The sequence below is a fragment of the Marmota marmota genome, unplaced genomic scaffold (assembly GCF_001458135.2).
Source record: "Marmota marmota marmota unplaced genomic scaffold, marMar, whole genome shotgun sequence".
Taxonomy (NCBI): Eukaryota; Metazoa; Chordata; class Mammalia; order Rodentia; family Sciuridae; genus Marmota; species Marmota marmota.
The window spans coordinates 3,669,753-3,692,036 of NW_026000222.1; the positions used below are offsets into that span (position 1 = coordinate 3,669,753).

The following is a 22,284-nucleotide window of genomic DNA, read 5'->3' on the forward strand; positions in this document are numbered from 1 at the left end:
GGAGGGGGGAGAGGGGGGCGCTGCAGCGCTGTGGTCCCCACTGTGTGCGTGTCAGGGTCTGCGTCTGCCTTTCTTGGCTCTTTTACAGACCTGAATCGTGAGCAGATGGGGGCTCACGGGCATGAAGTAGCAGCTCTGTTGCCAACTCAAATGTGGGGGACGCTTGGGGGTCCTGAGCCTGGAGCTTGCTTGATAGATGCAAGCAGCCCACCCTGAAAGTCAGTGGCGAGTGACATCCAGGGCTGCTGGGGGCCGAGCCGCTAGCCACCATCACAGCCCTCAGAGTCACTCCTGGCCTGGGGGTTCTCCCCCGGGGAACGGGGGGGGGGGAGATGCAGACTCGCCCTGAACCCCAGGGATTCCCAGATGCTGAGGGCCACCTGGGTGGGCTGCGCCTCCACGCACATCCGCCGCCTCTCCTCTGACGTCTGGGGAGTGGGTGCTGCTGAGGACCCTCCTCCTGCCAGGAGCCATGAGCTCCGAGTCTGACTGTCCCTTTTGTCTTGGGCAGAGCTGCTGCACTGTGGCCCTTGTCCCATACTTCCCTGGATTAGAAGCCATACTGACCCAGCTGCCTTGTTTTGGGGATTCCTGGTTTCCCCCAGAGGCCGGGCGGGCCTTCTGCCGAGCCCCACCCCGACCAGGCAGGGCCTCGTGGGTCCCCTCACAAAGCCGCTTGGTGCACAGAGGCTGCAGCGGGCCCAGGGACTTGCTCACTGTCGGTCCTCTTCCCAGGAAGCCAGCTCTCAGGGCTTGTGGGCATTACGTGGTCTTCCGGATAAGACACAGGTGCCCTCCCTACCATGGATCCCAAGAGCTAGGTCCCCAGTGGTCCCCTCGTTTTGGATTTTTTAAAAAAAGTGCAATTAAATACCTCCCAGGTCACACGGATGTGCACTGATTTCCTTTGTCGTTGGTGTCAGGGGGCTGCCACCCGTGCACCCGCTGGCTGCTTGACGTTGTGCTCTTCCTCCCCAGGTGACAGGTGGAGATACAGCCACTTCCAAGGCAGCACCCCTACACCAACAAGGGGGGCACTGGGAGTGTGGGGGCACGGCAGCCTCTGGGGTGGTGGGGGACAGCCTCCCAAGATGGTGCAGGGCAGCCTCTTTGTGCTCACACACCTTTGTCCCCATCTTCTCAGCACACCAAGGGGTTGGGGTGTCAGCAGGGTGACAGGCCTAATCACACCTGGGTCTGAGAAACTCGTGATCTTGTTTTAACAGATAAGAAATGTTAGGGTTTGAGGTGTCCCCCAAAGCTCATGTGGGACAGTGTGGGAAGGCTTAGAGGTGAGTGAGAGGTGGTGAGACCGTACCCCTCAGTGGGTCAGTCTGTTTGAGGGACTCATGGTTTGAGGATGAGTGGGTGGTAACCGGAGGCGGTGGGGCCTGGCGGGAGGGAGCAGGTCACGGGGCAGGTGCCTGGGGACTGCAGTACCCCGGCCTCCCTGCGCTGCGTGCTCTCTGCCTGCCGGCTGCCCCTTCACCATGGCCTTCTGCGTGATGCCGGGCCTCACCTCGAGCCCAGAGCGATGGAGTCGGCCGACCACGGACTGAACCTCTGAGACCGTGAGCAGAGTACGTTTCCTCCGGGACGAGGTCCTTGTCAGGTCTTTCGGTCACAGAGATGAAAGGCCAGCACGAATCCGAGCAAGAACTCGGTTGGTAAAGGCTGGGGGTCTCCCTGCACCTGAGGACCAAGCACAGCCCAGAAAGTGCTAGAAGGAAGAGGTAAAGCAATTTTTTTCTTATGAAAAAGCCGCATGCGTACAAAGTCACATGTGCACCCGGAGGGACGCGTCTCGGCAGTGAGCCCTCCGGCCCAGCCGACCCCCGATGGTCCTCCAGGGGAGCCACACCCGAGCAGAACTCACCCACTGACCGACCCTCATCCTCGTGTCTCTGACAGCCCTGCTCCGTGTCCCCACCTTCTCCACCTGTTGTCCCCGGTCACTCTGACCCACAGCACACAGTGTTTTGCTAGGGCCAAAGGCGCAGTGAGGGCCCGTTGTGCGTCTTGGTGGGGCTGGGCCGAGGTGAGCCCGCAGGAGCTGCAGAGTGGGTCAGGGGCGTATCCTTTCCATTATTTAGATGTTGACAAGTGGATCACCCTCCTGAACTCACTTTAGACCTAATGTGCAGGGGACAGTTTGCACCTGCGCGGCGACGCCGCCGTGGTGACAGCTCTCGTCCCTCTGCTTCTGAAATCTCTCCTGGGCCTGCAGCGGCTCCACCCTTCAGGAGCTGCGCTTCGGGAGGCCGGTCTTTCCTTGGTGACTTCAAGGTGCTTCGGTGGAGAAAGCCAAGAGCACCTGGCCTGCACGGCACGCGTCCTCCGTCTGTCCACCCCGTGGCCTTGTTTCACGTCGCCTTGGGCAGCGTCTCTGAGGCGTTCTGGGGTAGTCTGCTTGGGAGATCTCTCCTCCCTGAGGAAGTCAAGACTCGTCCTTCTGCTCCATGTCGTTGTGTCTAAGCTCGAGTCCCTTCCGAATGTGTCCTAGAACGTGGCCTCGTCTCACCCCAGAACAAGCCCAGCAGGCTTTATAGGAAGTGGTACACCTTGTCCCCGCTGACTTGAAAGGCCACGGGCTCATGGCCTGCATTTCTGAGTTGAGGTCTCTTTCATCTTGGTAGCTGGAGTCTCATGATAAGGAGATAAGGCAGAGCCACCCCCCTCCGGCCGTCTTCTGGAACCTTCTGGTGTGTTTGCTTCTTATTTTTCTCTGCACTTCGGAGGCACCGTGACCACTTCTGAAGGCTGGTGGTGGTGTTCTTGAGGTAGCTGCCCGCGTTAATGGACGTTTCAGGCTGACCTGGCTAACTGAGCTCTGGTGTCCAACAGCAGGAACCCGGGGCCTGCTAGGTAAATCTCCGTGGTCATTCCTGGAGCTGTGAATGGACATTTCTCCTAACAGGTGCCGTTTGAACACAGGAAAGCTCTTTTGTACACAGCTTCATCCTAGTGACGTCATGGAGCAATTCTGTCCAATGACTGTCACCCGAGTCCTGGAGGTGTCTCCAGTGTGGGGTTCCGTTCCCGGGCTGATCGGTATGCCTGGGGGACCTGAGACGTACCTTGCTAGTGAGTCCCCAGCTGCTGTTCTTGACACTCTGCGGCGTCTCCTGGAGTCTGACACCGTCACAGCATGCCTAGAACTAGGGACACTTGCCCACTCTCCCGGGGCCGAGCCCTGTCCCTGCCCCCTGTACAGAAGTACCTCTAGGGCATTAAGAACAGTGACACCTCCTCCTTCTGACCTCAGCTCTGTGCTGGCGTCCGCGGAGCTGTCTCCTGTGGCTTTTCCCAGGATGGAAGCCCCCGTGTGCCCGGGTTGGACAGCTGGTCTGCAGAGGCTGAATCTATAAAGAGCTTTTGGTTTTAGCATCTGTGGTTTTCTTCCTAGAATTATTAACAAGGAATGTGAAACTAAGGGGTTTGCAGAGGTGCCCCTGTCCGCAGCGTTGTTCGCCTGGTCCGGCCGTGTCCAGCGCTGCAGGTGAGCGAGGTGCTCTGGGCGCCTTTAATGAGACTTATGTAAATCATGCTTCAGCCTTTTGCTTTGGTGCTGGAATTGAAACCAAAATAATTCAGGCTCCTCCTCGCACTTCATAAAAATACCCCAAGCCGTCAGCTGCAGCCTCAGAGGACGGGCAGTGTGGACACCCTTGGCCGCCTCTGGAAGGGCCCCGAGTGTCACCAGTTGGGCTGCGTGGCCTCAAGCTGTGGCATGAACAGGCAGAGACACAGTTGATAAAAACCAGGTGATTTAATAAATAAATGCGGCCCCTCCCGTGCGTCCCAGAGCCCCGCAGGGGGAGGACGGCAGAAGCAGCCTCCAGAGAGCAGCCACGGCCTCCTCCAGGTCTCCCCAGAGGACAGTCCACGCCTGCAGCTGCGCCGCCCTGGAAGCCTCCCTCTGAAGTCCACGCTGTGCCAGGGCCACGGCTCCGAGCACAGATGGCGCAGGGACGCCCTCGGGTGGCGGCTCACACGTCCTCTCGGTGCGCCCCGGCTCTCCTGGCTGGGGAGCAGCACGTCTCCCAGAGCTTGGCGAGCTCCGACAGAAGGAAGACGGACGAGGCCAGGCCCGTCAGGAACAGCAGGTCTGCGGGGAGGCGGCAGAGGGGTCAGGGCCGCGCTGAGGTCACCTCCCACCCCGAGCAGGTCCCTGGCCCCGTCTAGGGCGAGGCACGGCTCCCTGTGGAATTTGGCAGGCAGACCCTCTTCCCACCGGGGGAGGCCTTTGCTAGAAACCGCGTCCGGGGCTCCTTCTCTTCTGCCTGTCCCCTGCCCTGCACGGTGCCCGCTGGTGACCCCCATGGGTGCTGGTGGAGGACAGGCACCGTCCCTCCCCTGCCCTCACCGGCCATCGCAGGTCCCTCCTGAGCAGGGACAAGCCACAGGCCGCCCTGTGTCAGCCCTGGGGACCAGCCCTCTGCTCCTCGGGGGGACTGGCCAGGACAAGACTGAACCAGGAGGGAGAGGGGACGAGCCCTCTGGACACTGCTGCCCTTCAGGTGACCCCCGCACAACCCTTCCTTGCTGGGGTGAGGGACTGTTCCCTCCCCCTGCCAGCCTGGCTGGGGACATGGGAGTCCTGGGTCCCATACCAGGTGTCTCAGGGGCTCCATGTCACTAAATCAGGTCTGTTTTAGCAAGAACCGTAGGGTGGCCCAGCTTCTGGTCTCTAGAAATGTCAAAGTCACAGAAGGCTTGGGGTCCAGGCCACGCCCCCCAGCTGAGGGGACATCAAGGGCTGAGCTCAGACAGTCCTGCCCACTGCAGCTGGGGGCCTCATGTGGCTGGTCCTCCTGCCCTAAGGGCCGGATGTGGACCCCCTCCCAGGCCCTACTCCTGGCGAAGGGGCCTCTTCCTGAGCCTCCTGTGTCCTCTGCGTCCCCTTGATGCCTCCCTCCTGCCCAGGTCCAGGGCAGAGCAGCTGCCCGCCTGCCGCCATGTGTGGGGCTTCGGCATCTCGAGGCGCACCACCCACAAGCCCTCGGGCCCTTGCCTGGCAGGGGCGGGGGGCAGCACCTCCAGCCTGTTAGTGACCTCTCCTCAAGTCCCGCACTCACCCAGCGCTCCCAGGTTCTCCGTCTGGAAGACCCTCTGCAGGGGCGGGACGTAGATCACGGCCAGCTGCCCCAGGAGAGACCCGAGGACCGAGTAGAGGAACATGCGGTTCCTGAGGAAGCCGATCTCCAGAATCAGCTTGGTCTGCGGGGAGGAGGCTGCGCGTGGGCACCTCACAGTAGGGCAGCGCTGCCCAGCGCCACCTGCTCTGAGCCGCCTGAGGCCTGGACAGACTGGGGCTCAGAGGTGACCCTGCAGGGAGGAGGCTGGCGGCAGCTCTGCTGAGCCTTTGCCTGTCAGGAGGACGCAGGGTGTAGCCACTGTCATACCTGGGAGCGGCAGGTCAGGGCGTTGAAGAGGTCGAAAAACACGAAGCACGTGAAGGTCATGGTGGTGGTGCGCGGGGTGCTGGCCCCGTCGTCCGGGATCTGGAACACGCACAGGCAGGGCCGGTGAGGCCGCGGGTCCTCAGTGCGCCATCCTCACCTGGGAGCCCAGAACAGAGCCTCTGCCACAGACCAGGCCCTGGCCAGCCACCGCCTCTGGCCCCGAGCTCCACGATGGGAGCTGCAGACGCATCTTCTGACCACAGCTGAGTGCGGCCACTGAGTGAGGACCTGGCTCTGGGTGTGCCGTGAGCCCTCTAGGGGGCAGTGCTGCCTCCTTCCAGGAGGTAGACAAGCTAGCTACCCGCGAAAAGCCGTTGCCTCCAAGGAAGGAGGACAGCTGGCCGCAGAGGAAATCATGGCCTTTGAGGCCCCCAGGGTGGACGCAGAAACCTCCCCAGCTCTGCCACGCAGCATCGTGGGCACAGATTTCCGGGCATCTCTCGCCTCTACCTCCCCCTCCTACATGGGACTCTCCCTGGCCCTCCCAACCCAGAGGGACGGGCACGGTGGCACACGCCTGTAATCCTAGTGACTCAGGAGGCCGAGGCAGGAGGACCTCAAGTTGGAGGCCAAATGGATTCCCGGCCTCACTGCCCAGCCTTGCCACTGTAGGACCCAGCCGGGCCCTGCCCCGGCAGGCCATGACAAGTGACCATGACGAGATGTCGTGGAAGGTAAGACAGGAGGACGCTCTAGGTCCCCAGTTGCTTCCTGGTGACAACAAAAGCCGTGGGGGCTATGTCCCCTCGAGGAGAGAACCTGCGTCTGTTGTCAGCCTCCATCGGTTGACGCCCGGCTGCCGCCTGGCTGGGCGCCCACCCACTGGCCTGTGCCCTCCCGGCAGGCGGTAGCTCCTCCCCGCTCCTGGGCCACCCTTCCCTGTGTTGCGTGTCCCTGATCCTTCTGGTGGCCCCAAGTTCTCCATCTGCCTACGCGTCTCTCCCCTGACCGGGCAGGGACCGTCCAACCCCAGCGTCAGCCGATGGGGCACGTGACTCACCTCTTTCCAGAAGACGAACAGGGTCCCGCTGATGATGGTGGCAGCGGACAGGAGGGTCTTCAGGATGAGGGCTCGGCTCAGGATTGTGTCCCTGACGTTCCGTGGGGGCTGCCTCAGCATGTCCCTGTCCACGGGCTCTACCCCCAAGCTGTTGCCAAGACAAGGGACACTCTGATGTGCACCAGAAACAGAGGAGGACCTCGGCACAGACACAGGCCCAAGTCAGGCTGCCAACCTGCTGCAGTGCCCGCCAGGATCTCCCGGCCTTCCCCATGCCCCCTCGCCCCTGGCCACCTCTGCCTGTCCTCGAGATAGCAAGGGCAGCCCACCCAGTGGGTGATGGCACGAGTGCCCGCCTTCCCACCACGCGGTGATCTCAGTGACCTGGTCTTTCCTAGTCTTTAGGCAAGTCCCAGCTCCGGGGGGCCCTCTGGAGGGGCTGTGAGAAGCGGGGCCCAGCTCTGCCCACTGCAGGGCCCCTCAGTCCCAAGAGACTCGACTTCTGCTACCAACCGGCAGGATGGGGGCTCACCCCGCCGTGGCTGGCCAAGGGCACTTGTAGAAGAGGCGGCTCCAGGGCCGAGGGGTGAGCTGGGCCCTCCCTCCCTCAGGCTGTGCTGCTGGTCACATAGGACAGGTCTGCCTGGGACACCACCTGGTGTGCCGCTCAGCAGGGTGCCAACCCCAACCCGTCTTTCCCCCGCGCCTGTCTACACACAGCCAGTGGCGCATGAGCCCCCGTGGGATGCCTGCCCCGTGCCAGCAGCCGGGGGACAGCCAGGACCAAACCCAGCCCCACCTCTGAAGTTGTGTCACCGCCCAGCCCTGCCCAGCTCCGTCCCCCTCAAAGCAGGTGGTTCTCTGGCCTCCTCGGGTGGGGGCTAGGCCTTCGTCCCTGCTGCAGGCCTGGGGGTGGGCCCGGCCCCACTGTCCGCTCACCTCTGTGCGGGTGGCCCGTCCATGATGATGTTGACCCACAGGATCTGCATGGCGTTGAGGGGACTGGGCAGGTTGAACACGGTGGAGAGGGTGAGCAGGCTCAGGGCCGAGATGCTCCTGCGGGCACATCACAGACGCAGCCGTCAGCGCCACCCCGCGGACAGGTGCCCGGGCCGCGGGACTGCGGGCCCCACTCACGTGCTCAGCTGGAACCGGACGAAGTTCTTGATGTTGTGGAAGATGGCCTTGCCTTCCTCCACGGCGCTCCTGTGGGGAGGGACGGTGTGGGCAGAGCGGTCCTGCAGGCCTGGCCTCGCGCAGTGCTGGTGAGCAGGCGGGCGGCCCTGCAGGTACTCTGGGGACACACTGTTGCCCTAACCGTGTTCACCAGCCTCTGGGTACCTGCCCGAGGCCCTGCAGCCCTCTGTTCACGAGGTACACTCAACGCCTCCAATTACTGTCTGGCTGAGCCTGGGCCACTCCTTGGCTAAGACCCTGCAGTACTTAAAGGCCACAGCAACTGGCCGTCCGAGACAGGACCACAGGAGACGGCATGAGGGGACCTTCCTGAATCTGCAAAAGGCTCTGCCTGGGCTCAATCCCACTTTTATGGAATGGCGCTGCCACCGCCCCAGGACCCTGCTTTGAGAGGCGCCTGGGGACACGTGCCAGAGTCTGGGCCGAGTCTCAGGAGGCAGCTCTCTGGGGACTCCTTGGACCCCTCCTCAGCAGAACCCCTGCCCCGCCCCATCTCTCACTGCAGCAGGTCCCGGGGGGGGGGGCTGGTCACCCCAGCTCTGGCCACCGATGACCTGCCGGCGAACCGCTCACATGATGGTGGAGAAGTTGTCGTCCACCAGGATCATGGTGGCGGCCTCTTTGCTGACGTCAGTCCCCGTCTGCCCCATAGCGATGCCAATGTCTGCAGACTTGAGGGCCACCGCGTCGTTCACACCGTCCCCCGTCATGGCCACAATTGCCCCCGACTCCTGCAGAGCCTTGGGGAAGAGCAGGCGCTGGAGGCTGCAGCCAGAGGTCCCCTCCAGCACCTCCTCCTGGCCTGGCCTTGTGGGCTATGTGTGGCTGCAGAGCCCCTGGCTGGGGGACACTGGAGCAACACAAACCTTTCCTCCTTTGTAAACGTTTTCTCTCAGGTACTTTGTCACAGCAACAGGACACTAGCAGATGAGGAATCTGTGCCCTAAAACCATGATGTGCCCAGTATATAGATTTTTTTTTTTTTGAGGAATAACTAGAGATTATGCAAGTGACATCAAAAATACCCAAAAGAACTCAACCAGCCCCAAAGTAACATGAAAGAAAAAAGCACCAAAGAGCTCAGGAGCAGGTCTCAAGCCCTGTGCGGGGAGGACAGGAGCACTTCCGGGACCCACTGGATCCTAAAATGACAGCCTTTTCCTCAGGACCTTGCTGTGGGACAGGAGCGATGACATCAACAGTGCCCCGTTCCACAAGAGAAACCAAGACGTGGAGTACATTAAGGAGAGCCACGCGGAGGGGCAGCTGTCAGGCCCGGCTCCTGCCCCGCCCTGCCCCGCCACGCCCAGCTCCCGATGATCCTCTTTCCCCTGTTGGTGACCAGCGGCCCCCAGTCCCATTTCCATTTCCTAAAAGGGTCCCTGGCTGTCATCTGGGCTTGTGCCTGCCCTGCAGAGGGGACATTCCCCAGAACCCATGCAGCTAAACGTGGCCACGTGGCAGCACTCGGTGCGGTGGCCTGGGCACTGGGTGACGTGGAGCCACAGCTGGAGACAGGGCCGTCCACACTGGACTGTCGCTCAAGGGACCAGCGAGCCCCAGGCGCCACCGTCTGGGCACCGCTTACCTTTATGATCTTGAGCTTGTGCTGGGGGCTGGTCCTGAAGAACACGGACACCTGCACCCGCAAAGTGAGGAGAGTCACCAACCTGGGGCTCCCGACGCCCCCGCCCGGCCGTGCCCAGGATAGCCCACCTGCCCGACGCAGGCCGCCAGCGCACGCTGCTCTGTGCCTGCCACCTCCTCCCCAGACATGGCTCTCAGCTTCCCGTTGCACAGGCCGATGCTTCTTCCTTCAGGGAGAATCCGCACTGAGGACCACACAGGCCCCGATGGTGGCCCACCCCCGCCTGTCATTCCATGTCCCCTATGTCACTTCCTACTTGAGTGTGGAATGACAATAAAACCACAATGGACACCGTGTGCTGAGCAGCTGCTACGTTCCTGATCTCAGTTCCACCCCAGGACTGACGGGCAGCAGGCCTGATTCTCCCCACTTTAAAGAGGGGAAACAGAGGTGAGTTCTTCCAGGTCACACAGCCAATAAGGGGTAACACTAGGACCTGAAATGGTTCTGACTCAAAAGTCTGTGATCCTTTCACACACTAGACTGCCTCGGGACAGAATGGGGGGAAAGCCAACGTGTGACGACACTCACAACAGTAGTCACTAGAATAGGAGGAGGAGACTGAGGGTCAGAGTGGTTCAGTGATTTGCCAAGGGTACACAGCTAGTGCCAGAAGCCAGATGGAAACTGTCCCTTGTGCATGATGCTGCCTGCCAGGTGAAGTCACATCACTTCATGGACACGGGCAATCGCAACACGGTTGGTCCTCACTTTCCATGAGGACCCCTTTTGGAAAGCCTGCTGATATTTTGCAAACAGACACACCTTGGAAGGTGGAGCAGTAGGGCACTGGTCAGGGAATCTCAGATTCTTTTTTGGGGGGAGGGATTGAGCCCCATCTCAGCTCCCCCAACCCCTTTTTTTCTTTCTTTGTGGAGCTGGGATTGTAGCCAGGGCCTTGTGCATACCAGGCAAACACTCCACCAGCTGAGCCCCGCCCCAGCCCTCTTCCCCCACACCTTTTCTGCTTTTAGTTGTGGACGGCCTTTATTTTATTTGCTTATTTGTACCTGGTGCTGGGAATCGAACCCAGTGCCTCACCCGTAGGAGGTAAGCGCTCTAGCGCTGAGCTACAACTCCCGCCCGTCCCCCGCCCTTTTTATTTTGAGACAAGGTGTCTCCAAGTTGCTGAGGGTCTCGCTAAGTAGCCCAGGTTGGCCTCAAACGTACAATCCTCCTGCCTCAGTCTCCCAGATTGCTGGGATCACAGATGTGGGCCACTACACCCAGCTTTGTTTGAGGTGCTGGCGGTTGAACCCAGGGCCCGCTGCGTGCGGGACAGGAGCTGGCCACCCAGCCTCACCTGGCCCTCTCAGTCTTTGCTCAGCCCTGGGAGGAGGGTGTGGCCAGGTGCCCTGAGGACTGAGGGGCTGTGGCCCTTTCTGCCCACCCGCCCTTACCGATCGCCAGGGCCGTCTCCAGGGCGTCTCCCGTGATCATCTTCACGGACACCCCGGACTCCAAGAGCACCTCAACGGCTTCCTTCACACCAGCCCGCGGGGGGTCAATGATGCCCACGAGACCCAGAAACGTCAGCCTCCCAAGCTCGGGCCCAGAGGCCAGGGCCAGCACTGCGGAGGGACCAAGACCAAGAGGAGTCACAGGGCCCGCGGGGACTGTTCTTAGTCCCCGCCAGCCCCCCATGGGTCCAGATCCTGTCTGCAAGGGGCTTGGGCACAAGTGCTGGACTCCAAGGAGAAGCAGAGCTCTCCCGGGGTCTTGGGCCTGGGCGGGGGAGTGCCCGGCACAAGACAAGTGGCAGAAAGTGACACTTGTGAGCACTTGTGGCCTAGGATCCTGACCCCGCCAGCAAGCGTGGCCCCCAGAGAGCCCTGCAGGTGTCTGCGGGCCCCATCCCGCCGGGTTCCAGAGCCTGGATGGCGGTGCCAACACAGCGGAGTCCCCAGTGGTGCCCGTCCACTGTGGCAGCTCTGCCTGGGGCACTGGTCAGCAGGCTGGCCACGATTTACAACCTATGTCCCCAAAGGGGACACTGAGGTGACAGGAGCTGAGAGGGAGCCCAGCATCTCTCCTCCCCCACAGGATGCAAGTGTTTCTGAGCATTTTCAAACCCCCTGAAAAGGGAGAGGTGACCAATGACACAGAGGGAACCAGGCTTTCATCCTCAGCCCCAGGGAGGCAGCGGCTCTGGCCCAGAAAACCACGGGCAGCCGTGAGACGGACTGTGTGCCGGGCCCTGGGAGCCAGAGGCCCTGGGGAGCTGGAGGCCCGGCTTCCCCACAGAGGTGGCGGGGCAGCTGGCAGGCGTTGTCCTCCACCTGAGCAGCAAGGGGCGGCCTTTGCCCCGTGAGGGCGCCTGCGCGGCTGAGAAGCCCCGGCTTCCGTCTTCACCTGCCCGGACCCCAAGCTGCTGGGCTGCCGCAAGCACGCAGCCTGCCGGCCACTCTGGCGGATGACCGGTGGCAAGCCCGGCCCTGTGCCTCCCGCATCAAGGCCACGTGCAAGCTGATGGCCCGGCTGGCCTGGCACTGACCCCGCAGGCCCAGCGACCCCATCCTCTTCTCTTCCTGCAGGCAGAAGGCGCGCTGCTGGGGCGTCAGGGGCAGCGGGAGGCCCCCGCTGTTGTACGTGGTGCAGGAGCGCATCACCTCCTCGAAGGCCCCCTTCATGAAGTAGACGTCGTCCCCGTCCTGGAAGAGACCACGGAGCCCGCTGTCAGTGGGCGCCTGGGGACAGAGGGGCCGCCGCCGTGAGCCCGAGGGTCCAGAGACATGCAGGACACTCTCGGGGAGCTGCCACTGTGGATCCCCCGACGGCTGACACGGGACCCCGGGCGGGGTTTGGAATCCGCGTGCTGGAGCGAGGACAGCCACCCTGTTCCACGACAGGTCCCCCTGTCCCCGTCACAGCCTCCTGCGTGTTTCGCTGGTGAAGCCCCCAGCCAGCGCGGGGTGGCGGCTGTCTCCGAGGGCTGCGCCTGTCTAGTCTGCTCCCCGCTATACCCGAGGGGGACCCCGGGGGGCCCCAGAGAACGGAGACCCCGCTTATTAGGATCCGCCTCACACACATGCAGCCCACGTGGGCAGGGCCGGTCCGCATTGTGTCCCCAGCACCGGCACAGTGCCCGCCTGGCTCACGGTGCGGGACTACACGCTGAGCGGTGTAGAGGGCTCCCGGGACGCGGCACTGGGAGGGCTCAGGGGGAGACAGTGGCAGCCACTGCAACCTGCACCTGTGCTGACGGCGTCTTAGAACCTGGAGCAGCCCGGCCATGCGGTGAGGGACACCGCCTTGGGGGACAGAGGGTCTGGAGGGAAGGGCAGAAGGGGAAGGAGCTTTCATTTCATTTCGTCACATTTCTGTGTTTCATATTTTCCCACTGGAACTTGTTACCATTGTATCTGGGGGCAGCAGTTAGAAGGCGGAGGCCGAGGCAGGAGGATCGGGAGTTCCAAGCCAGCCTCAGCCACAGCAAGGCACTAAGCAACTCAGTGAGGCCCTGTCTCTAAATAAAATGCAAAAAAAGAGCTGGGATGAGGCTCAGTGGCCGAGTGCCCTGAGTCCAAAACCTGGTTCCAAAGTGAAATAAAAAAAGAATTAGAAGGTATAAAGGAAATCCACTCATGGCCTTTCTGAAGCATTCAAGATCTGCAGGTGTGTCCCCATGAGGCAAGTGTCAGGCACGTGCTGACCGAGCCACCCAGAGCCAGAGGGAAGAGAGGAGGGCGGAGGGCAGGAGGGGAAGGGGGACATTTTTTTTCTCTAAAAAACTCTTTTTGGTGAAGACAACCTGAAAAGCCACAGGAAACCTACAGTGGCAAAAATGAATAAATAAATGAACGGAAGCTCAGCTGCGGAGCCCGGGGAGCCTTGCCGTCTGGGCACGCGCCCCAGTTGCTGCCTGCAGCCTGCACAGCAGCGGGGTGCACCTGCGTGTGTAAGTGTGAGCCGGACACTCAGCTCTGGGGGTGAGAGCAGGTGCCTCTGGGGCCGCTCCAGTCACAGCCCAGGGCAGCCACATCCCCAGGGAACTCGGTCCCTGGTCCCGTGCCTGGGGTTCCTGACGCGGGAGGTTGGTGCGGAGCCTGGGACTCTGCATTCCTAACAGATTCCCAGGTGAGGCTGAGGTCGATGGGCAGCGGGCAGCTGCTGCTGCAGCTGAGGAGCCCGGAAGAGGCCCCAGGTGGGTCAGTGCCGTGGCTGCCACCGACGTCCCCTTGACACCTGCACTGAGTGGCCTTATTTTGGAGCAGGGGAAGCGAGCACAGGAGCAGAGCCGCGGCTCACCTCGTTCTTGCGGCTGCACCTCACCGCCATCCACTTCTGCTCTGAACTGAAGGGGATCTCCTTTCTTCTTATGTAGGAATCTTTAATGTCACTCAAGTCCATCTAAGATCACAAAATGGGACATTTCAGGGTGTCATTCTAAGCTGGTCTTGATGCAAAGCTTGGCTCATTTCAGTCATTCATTCAGCCATCTCAGGAGGAGGAATCACGCTCGCGGGCTCCCAGGTGGCCATTTGTTCTCAAGTGTCCCACCCAGAGAGAGACGTCTCTCTTCTGTCCCCGGACAGAACCCATGGTCTCTGCCTGGTCCCCACGGGAAACCTGCTCAGGGTCTCTGCCAGGACTTGAAGGTTCAGCAAATTCCCAGAAAGGGTCCCTGTGTCAGAGAAGTGGCCCTGCTGCCCGCAGCCCACCAGGCCAGGCCTGTCACCCATGTGCTCTCTGGTGGCTTTGGGTCAGTTATTCGGAACCATACCTGAACCTCCCCAAACACAAACTAGTTCCAGCCACACACAGGACTCAATGGGATGGGGAGGGGTTTAGAAAAGGGGCTTCCAAAGAGACCCTTGAAGGGACGTGGTATGGGTCGAGGGATGGGAAGTCCTAATCCCAGACCCCGTGAACGTGGCCTCCTTGGAAGCAGGCTTTGCAGCTGTCAAGTTCAGACCAGCTTATATGGTGGCTCAGATGTAAGGAGAGGGACACGCAGGAGGTCACGTGTGACATGGGTCAGAGCCTGGATGGTGCAGCTGTGGCCAGGGGATGCTTGGGCTCCGGCACAGCGGGGCTGCAGAACAGGCCCTGCCCCACCCCGATTTCCACCGCTGGTCACAGAACTGTGACTCCACAGGTTTGCGTGGCTTCAAGCCAGACGGTATGTAGCACTTTGTCCTGGTGACCGTAGGATACTCATCTAGGGGAGGTGAGGGCCTGACCCTGGAGCCACTGGGCCCGCTGAGGCTACACGCAGAGCTCAGTCCCATGCCATGAAGGCACATTCTGAAAGCTGGCAGGAGAGGGGGGACTCGAGCCAGGGTGTGGCCCCGAGCCAGGGTGTGGCCCCAGCGGGACAGTGAGGCCGGGTTCTCTCTTCCCTGCTGGACCATGAGAAGCCACTTAGGGGAATGTGTCCCATGCCCCCGACGCGTTCCAAAGGAACTGTCTCCTGGGACTGGAAGGAAAACAGGAAGGGTGGTACCTCAGGGTCTTGAGTGGGGAGGGTGCTTCGCTGGCCTGTCCAGGGACTCATTAAGGGCCATTGGCACCTCCTTCCCACTCTGCACTGGCTTCCAGAAGGTGGACCCGGAGGAGGCAGAGGGCTCCTGCTGGAGGGAGGGACAGGTGGACAGGTAGGCACAGAACAGCACAGGTGTCCAAGGAAGGGGACACTAAAGGTGACATTGGTGATGTCAGAGACAGACAGTGGGAGGAAGGACAGACGGGGGCCACAGCATAGGCGGAGCGGAGCACAGCGTCTGGATGGGCAGGAAGCAGAAGGAGTCAGACCTTGCTGGGTGAGCACCCTGAGCAGGTTTTGACCCTGACCCTGACCTTGACCTTGACCTGGGTCCAATCAGACCTCCATCAGAGACAAAGTTCCCTTCTACACAGAGGGGTCCATGGATGTGCAGGGCTGCGGAGCTGAGGGCTCCTGCACCCATGGCCCTGGCTGGCCCTGGAGAAGGACGGGGTGTTGGGGGGGCACTGCCTCTTCCGTTGGTCCTTTACAACTCCCTGCCTCTCCCACTCCCCTTCCCACTATCCTCCTCTAGTTTTGCTGCTACTTCTGCTGATTGGTCCCTAAGTACAGGGCACAGCTGCCCACACACTGACTGCCCTGGAGCTCCGCCCACCCTGCCCCACCTGTGTAGACCCTGGGAACTGGCCCTGGGCATGGAAGGGGGAGCATTCTGCAGAGCCCAGAACTAAGGAGGGACCTGCTGTCAATCACGTGTACGGACAGGAGGCAGACCCTGCTGGTTGGGCCTCAGTGAGTAGAACAGTGATGGGCGCACGGATGGGTCCTGTCCCTCTGTCCGTCTCCCCAACACCCACAGGGGTCTGGGCCGTGGGGGTGCTCGAGATCTTTCTGGAGCCCTGGCAGAGGGCTAGAGACGTGGAGAACTCTCCAGGGCCACACAGCACCCTTGCCAAGCCCCCCTCCTCCACGGTCAGCACTGCTACTGCACTTCCCCCCAGCCGGGCCAGAGCAGGTCCTCCTGTCCCACCCAGCTCCTGGAGAGGACCGCGGCCGCCAGACCCTACCTTCATGGCCAGCGCGATCAAGGCGCCCTCTGTGGGCTGGCCCACCACCGTGTTCTTCCTGATGTCAGCGTTGTTGGCGACACAGCCTGCCTGGAATGTCGGCACTTAGTACCAGGAGCCGCTCCCGGGCCCTGGGCTCGCTCAGGACGGAGGAGACGTCGGGCACTGCAGGCCTGACCTGCGCTCAGAGCTGCCCAGGGACAAGCCGTTCCTCCAAGCAAATCAGCACCTGGCTCTTCAGAAGGGACAGAGCAGTTCCTGCCTGGCAGAGTGTCAGCTCCCCAAAGCCCGGGTCTGGGACGCCAGGGAGGCAGGTGGGGTAAGGCTGCAGCCTTAGAGACGGACACTGACCCCACGGACGCTGAGCTGTGTGGCCCTCAGTTAAGACCCATCTAGAAAACCAAAACTAGAAAGAGCCCAGGCCTCCCGGCTCCCCTCCAGGGCTGGCTGGCGGGGTGGGTCTGGCACTGTCCCGTGTCGCTGAGCCTGTTTGTCAATCTGCAGAGCTGAGACACTGTCCTTGTCATCATGAAGTGGCACCCTGAGGACCTGAGCAGGAGGATGCTCCCTGAGCCTCATGGAGGAGGAGGCTGGGACTCCGTGGAGGGCACCGCCACGCAGAGGGGAAGGGAGCCACAGAAAGGACGGCCAGGTGTGACGGCCACAGTCGTGTGTGTGGCCTGCTCATTCTCAGTGGCCACTCAGCACCCTGAGCAGGGGCGCTGCTGGTCAGAGTGCTCGTCCACGCTCCAGCGGCCAGTCCCGAGACTCTCTGTTCCCTGCCCTCTGTTTCCAACGTGGCAGCCTAACCTGGGTGTGGCCCAGCGGTGCCAAGAACCAGCAGGTCCAGCTCCGCTGCCCCCGGGTCTGTGCGCATCGCACCCCGCTGCCCCAACTCACCTCCACCAGCTTCCCCACGGAGACGTTGGAGAACTCCTTGATGACCTCCTTGGAAGGTAGAAGACACACGGTCCCTTTGCCGTTATACCCGACTCCGCTGACCTGCCAGGGCACAGCAGAAGCATGGATGCCACCCAGAGTCACACCAGCTCCCTGGGCAGCCCACAGTCTCCCCCTGGGGTCCACACCGGGGACATCAGCCTGCACAGGAGGAGGAGCCCTGTGGGATGCCTGTCACTCAGGGGCTGAGCGGGCTGCGGCAGGGGTGTTGGGGCGCCTGCTGCAGGCCGGGAAGCCACGGTCAAGAGCGTCCAGCAGGAGCATGGACGAGCACTCTGACCTAGAACAGTGGAAGGTGCTTTCACACAGAGCCAGAGGGCAAGTCCTCAGTCTGTGCTGCCCACTGGCCTCTGCCAAGACAATGCCCCTGCCACGGGGGGAGGCAGCCACCGTGGCACGTCTGCGGCACTTCTGTACAGGGACGTGGAGTGTGCCAGCGAAACTCAGTTGGCGAAAGTAGCCACTGGCCCTTGGGCCCTAATTTACTGAACCCTTGGTGTGGATCTGGGGACTCGAGACGTGCCGAGCCCCTGGCAGCGAGGAGCAGGCAGAATCGGGCGTGTCCTGCCAGGCCCGCAGGGAGGAGGAGGGCGCCTTCTAGCCTTTACATCCGTGATGAGGCCGGGAGGTCGCTCAGCACGGAGCCCCTGCCTCGCATGCCTGAGGCCCTGGTCCCCCCCGCCCTGCAAAATACTTAGGTACACTTCAAAACGTGATCATTAAAAAACAACTAAGAAATAAAGAAGGCCACCTGACATCAGCCTGGGGCTGCAGGACACCCAGGGCCCTTGTCCTCACTGTGCTCCTGAAGTGGCCATGTGCCGTCTCCAGGAAGGCCAGGGCCACAGGGCGCACCATGGCCTCTGGCCCCACAAATCCCTGGTGGACTCACCTCGGCGTGGAGCCCATCGGATGTGACGAGCTGGGTCACTGTCATTTCATTGGCTGTCAAGGTCCCCGTCTTATCAGAACAGATGACGTTGCAGCAGCCTGGTACAGAGACATTGGTTTAGGGAGAAGAAGGGTCACTGCCAGCAGCCCTGAGCCTGTGAACACCGAGGTCCAACGGCCACCACCCAAAGCTCTGCTCCATGATCCACAGGGAACCCTCCAGAGGGGCCCTCACCCAGCGTCTCCACGATGGGCAGCTTCCTCACAATGACCCGCTTCTTGGCCATCCGGAGCACTCCCAGGACCAGTGTCACCATGACAACGATGGGCAGACCCTCTGGAATGGCTGCCACGGCCAGGCTGGATGGACAGTCCCAGGAGCCACACTTCACGTGGACTCAGGGACCACGTGTGTCCCCTGGGGCTGGGCACGCCTTTAGCTAGCGAGGCTTGTCCCCATCCAGTCTCCACCTGCAATCCTGGGGCGTGCCCGCTTCCTGTCCATCACCTGCTGCCCTGGGCCCCCCCTGCAGACCTGCTGGGGAAGTGACCCCTCCTAGGCAGCCCCAGCTTAGTAGGAGTTAGCATCTGTGGCTGTCTTTTAGTGCTTTTGCATTTAAATCATTCTTACTTATTAGAGGGACAAAAGTCTTTGGGTCCTTGAAAAGAAATTCTAGAATTAGCAATAAGTGGGAAGTGGCAGTGGGCATGAGGGTCCCTCTGGGTCACTCGAGTTTCATTTTTCATTATTCTAGTGACTTAGATAGTTCCTGTGAGGAACGTAGAGAAGGAAATCGAGTCACGAGAAACCAGGACACGCTTTGCCACCGAGCTGATCCACTATGGGCGGCTGCTCTTTTTAACTCCTCTGGACAATGTGACCCCCCCCAGAGCAGTGGTTGATTGGATGAGAGGAGAACATGTGACCCAGGCTGGGCCAATGAGATGCTCTCTCTTGGGAATGTGACTTGGGGCTGAGGCCCTTCGATGTTCCCTCCCTTGGGCTCCTTGGGTGTGTCCACAGGTGAAGGGCCACAGGAGAGGCCTTTCTGGCTTGGGTTGCCAAGGCTTTGCCACATTGGGGCCAAAGGGTCCCACATTCCGCACTCCAGGAGGGGAGAGATGGCGCCAGGCATGGGGTCTGCTTTAAACCCTTGGGTGGGGCCCAGGACAGGCAGGACTGCAGTGGGGCGCCACTGGGAGCCGCGGGCCTGGTGCTCCCCTGCTGTGCTCTCTACTTGGATGTGTGCTGGAAATTCCCCTTTAAGATTAAACCACAAAATTTAACAAAGCACGACAACCCAAACGGTCATCAGGGACAGGAAAGACTCTGCTGCCCACGGCACCTGGGCTGACTCGCCAACAGGTGGTCCGTGGGAGCCCGGGGGCACGGCCCACCAGGGGGAATGTTCAGGACAGGTGACTCGCTCCAGAGCCGGGAGGCAGGGCTGGCTGCTGGGGCTGGAGGGACAGAGGGCTCAGGGTTCCCCCTGGGTGATGAGGAAAGGTTCCAAGGATAGAGGGGTGGCCGCTAGGGGAGAAAACTCCAGCAAGTGGGGTCGGTGGAGAGCCGACCGCGTCTCAGCAGAGGGCCTGAGCAGACCCTCCCGCCAGCTGCCACCGGGGCCCGCCGAAGTGTGACTTCAGTGACGCTGCGAGAACGCCAACTTGGAGCCACTCACCCCAGTTTATAGAGACTACCTGGGGGCAGAGGGACAGGGAATCTGTTGTCCGACAAGTGCCAGAAGAACAGGGGAAGGGCTGAGGTCTCTCCCCTGGGGACCCTGAGGAACCCCACAAGACACTCCCGAGGGCAGGCCTCCCCAGAGCAGGCCGAGGCGTCCAGTCTGGGGCCAGGCCCTCAGGAAGTGAGCCCAGGGCCAGTCTGAGAGGTGCTGAGCACTGGAACCCCACAGCCTAGGCCCTGCCCAGAACAAACCACCACGGCCATGCCCAGCCACACCGGAGTTGCTCGGCCTCCCAGGAGAGGCCCGACACCAGCAAAGTCCCTATTTTCAAACATTGGTAACAAATAATAATAATAATAATAATAATAATAATAATAATAAAAACAGTTCAAATAAAGCGCCCTTCCTGACTGCCTCCCCCAGGCGGCCCGTTTCCCCCCTGCACCACTAGACACCCCGCAGAGGGGTTCCGCCGGGTCTCCTGACGGGGTGAACGTGAGCAGGGACCCCGCTGGCCTCACACGGTGGGGCTCGGCCTGGCTGGGGACGCTCACTCAACTCAAACCACGCACGGGCCTTGGGCACACCAAGAAAGCCCGGGGCACGGCCAAGGAATGACTGGCACTGGTGCTCCTCATCACACGACCTGTAGGAAGTGGTCTGACTTCAGAGGAGCTAGAGGTGGAGGAGACGTGCATCTTGGAATTAAACAAACACAGTGCATGAATGGCGCCCTTTCACCAGGGGACAATGGGCCATTCAAGAACACGTTATATAAACCAAGACGACTGTGGGTGGCTAAGGGGCTGTGCCGGTTTCCAAGGGGACCGTGAGACGGCTTCCCTGGTTTATGGCACAGGCTGGCAAGGCCAGCTAAGCAAACAAGTACCGAGAGTCGTGACGGGCACTTCTTCTGGACGTGTCCACAGTAATAAAAAAAATAATCCACGCACTTGTAAAGGTTAGAAGGGGCATGGAAAAGCACCTTCCTGATCATCCTGAATGTCATTCAGGGCACAGGAATCAGGATACACTTTTATAAAGTATAATTCTCTCATCTTACCCATTTTGGAAAATCCTCTCTGTGGTTGCTACCTCTGATTGACGTTTGAGGTGACTGTAATCTGCCACTAGAAACTGGAAAGCATGATCCTATTTTTTTCTTTTTGGCAGTACTGGGAATTGAACGCTGCCCCCCCCACCCCCACCCCACCCCCGCAGGGCGAGGGCTGTCACTAGGCTGCAGGCCCACCCCTCCCATTCTGTCTTCTGAGGCCAGGTCTTGCTGAGTTGCTCGGGCTGGCTTGAACTTGCCATCCTCCTGCCTTGGCCTCCCAAGTGGCTGGGACACCACCTTTCAACAGCAGAGGTGAAGGCAGCGGATTTCTCTCGAGTGTGAGTTCACCGTGGATCAAGGGGGACAGTGAACAAGTTGGAAAGGAGCCTTAGGTCAAGGGACCAGTAATGGCCGGCAGCTCTGGGGGTGGGGTGGACACAGAAACCTTTTGGGTCGGCTCACAGAACTTTGCCAGTGTGTGAGGTCAGGACCGGACGCCTCCTTCTTGCAGGGAGATGTCTAAGCACCTGGCGTCTGAGGCTCTGCCTTCTCCAGGGGCCCTTGAGGCCCAGACCTTCCCCTCCCGCGCCTGCAGCTGTGTCCCCTGAGCCTGCTGCTTGGGTGACTCAACCCTGCTCTCGCCCTGATCACAGTCGCGCTGCTCGGTGGTCTCCTGGCCACTGTGTCACCTGCCCTGAGAGGTTGCAGGCTCTCAGCCCCCGGCTCCCAGAGTCAGGGGCTGGAGAGCCGTGAGCTGCCTAACCGCAGCCATCTCCTGGGGATACCACGGGGCCTGGGCAGTTGCCTCCAGGAGGTGCTCGGATGCCAAGCTCTGTCCTCGCCACCCAGCCTCCACGTGTGCCTCTCCCAGCCTGACTCGCCCTTCCTGCTCTTCCTTAAGTGGCTCCCTCTCAAACCCGTGCCTTTGACTCCAAATGGAAACCATCCATGGCCACCTCTCTGGGTCACTCCCCCTCCTCCCTTTCAGTCTCCTCCTGGGGCAGTGCTCACGCTGGACTGTGACCAGCACCAACGCGCACTTAACTCAGTGCGTTTACTTTCCCCCCTGGCCTGAGGGCCACAGGGCAGAGACCGCAGCTCAGGCCGCACTTGGGGGATGGACACAGAGAGCCCAGGTGCTCAGCGAGTGTCTGGGGGGCAAATTAATGAGCCGCTGGCTGCCAAGGGCAGGGCAGGGACAGCGGGGAGAGGGAGGGCTCTACCCTGCCCGGGCGCGTCATGGGGCACGGCTTGGGGCCTGGGTGCAGAGGTTGCGAGTCCTGCTTCCACTCCTAGATTCAATAGCCCTGAGCAAGGGTGGAGCCCAGACCCTCACCCACTCTGTTCCAGGAGACAGTGGCCCCTGGGCAGCTGTGGGGGCACGAGCACGGCTGGGCACCACATCTGCTCGGCTCCATGTCCAGCACCAGTCCACCCGGGACACCCCTTTAGCTTCTCCAAGGTCCTAGACCTGACTTCCTGCAGCCTCTCCCCCGGCAGCCTCTCCCTCTCCGCCTCCACGTGGGGGTCCCCTGTGCCCTGGCTCTTGCTCCCTTCCCCACACCTTCCCCAGCCCATCTGCTGTTATGGGTGACACATCCAGGTCCTAACTCCTAACGTGGCCAGTGTGGCCTTATGTGGAAACAGGGTCCTTGCAGGTGTAATCAAGTTCAGACGTGGAGGCCACAGGGTGCCCACCCTTGTCCACTGTGACTGGCACCTTGCTGGCCAGTGGCAGAGGCAGAATCCCAATGGAGGCTGGGGGCCAGGGTCCCACTCTTAGCCCATGAGCAAAGGGGGACAAGAGGAGCTCGACCACCAGCCGTCAGCATGTTGCAACAGCCGCCAGGCCCCTTCCCCGCCAG

General features: G+C 61.2%; 1 protein-coding gene across 1 annotated transcript in view; it reads right to left on the reverse strand.

The window, feature by feature from the left end:
* Positions 1 to 3,656: 3,656 nt before the first annotated feature.
* The window catches only part of Atp2c2 (ATPase secretory pathway Ca2+ transporting 2), a 48,776-nt gene continuing 30,148 nt past the window's right edge, over positions 3,657 to 22,284 (reverse strand). The window contains exons 12-27 of the mRNA XM_048792405.1: positions 17,910 to 18,056; positions 17,676 to 17,773; positions 16,724 to 16,825; positions 15,824 to 15,913; positions 13,559 to 13,660; positions 11,805 to 11,961; positions 10,711 to 10,881; positions 9,379 to 9,476; positions 9,251 to 9,301; positions 8,236 to 8,402; positions 7,603 to 7,671; positions 7,405 to 7,521; positions 6,466 to 6,613; positions 5,406 to 5,504; positions 5,079 to 5,220; positions 3,657 to 4,108 (exon numbers count right to left, since the gene is read on the reverse strand). Of these exons, the coding sequence (XP_048648362.1) occupies positions 3,990 to 4,108; positions 5,079 to 5,220; positions 5,406 to 5,504; positions 6,466 to 6,613; positions 7,405 to 7,521; positions 7,603 to 7,671; positions 8,236 to 8,402; positions 9,251 to 9,301; positions 9,379 to 9,476; positions 10,711 to 10,881; positions 11,805 to 11,961; positions 13,559 to 13,660; positions 15,824 to 15,913; positions 16,724 to 16,825; positions 17,676 to 17,773; positions 17,910 to 18,056 (1,877 nt within the window). The 3' untranslated portion in view covers positions 3,657 to 3,989. The remainder of the gene's footprint in view (positions 4,109 to 5,078; positions 5,221 to 5,405; positions 5,505 to 6,465; positions 6,614 to 7,404; positions 7,522 to 7,602; positions 7,672 to 8,235; positions 8,403 to 9,250; positions 9,302 to 9,378; positions 9,477 to 10,710; positions 10,882 to 11,804; positions 11,962 to 13,558; positions 13,661 to 15,823; positions 15,914 to 16,723; positions 16,826 to 17,675; positions 17,774 to 17,909; positions 18,057 to 22,284) is intronic.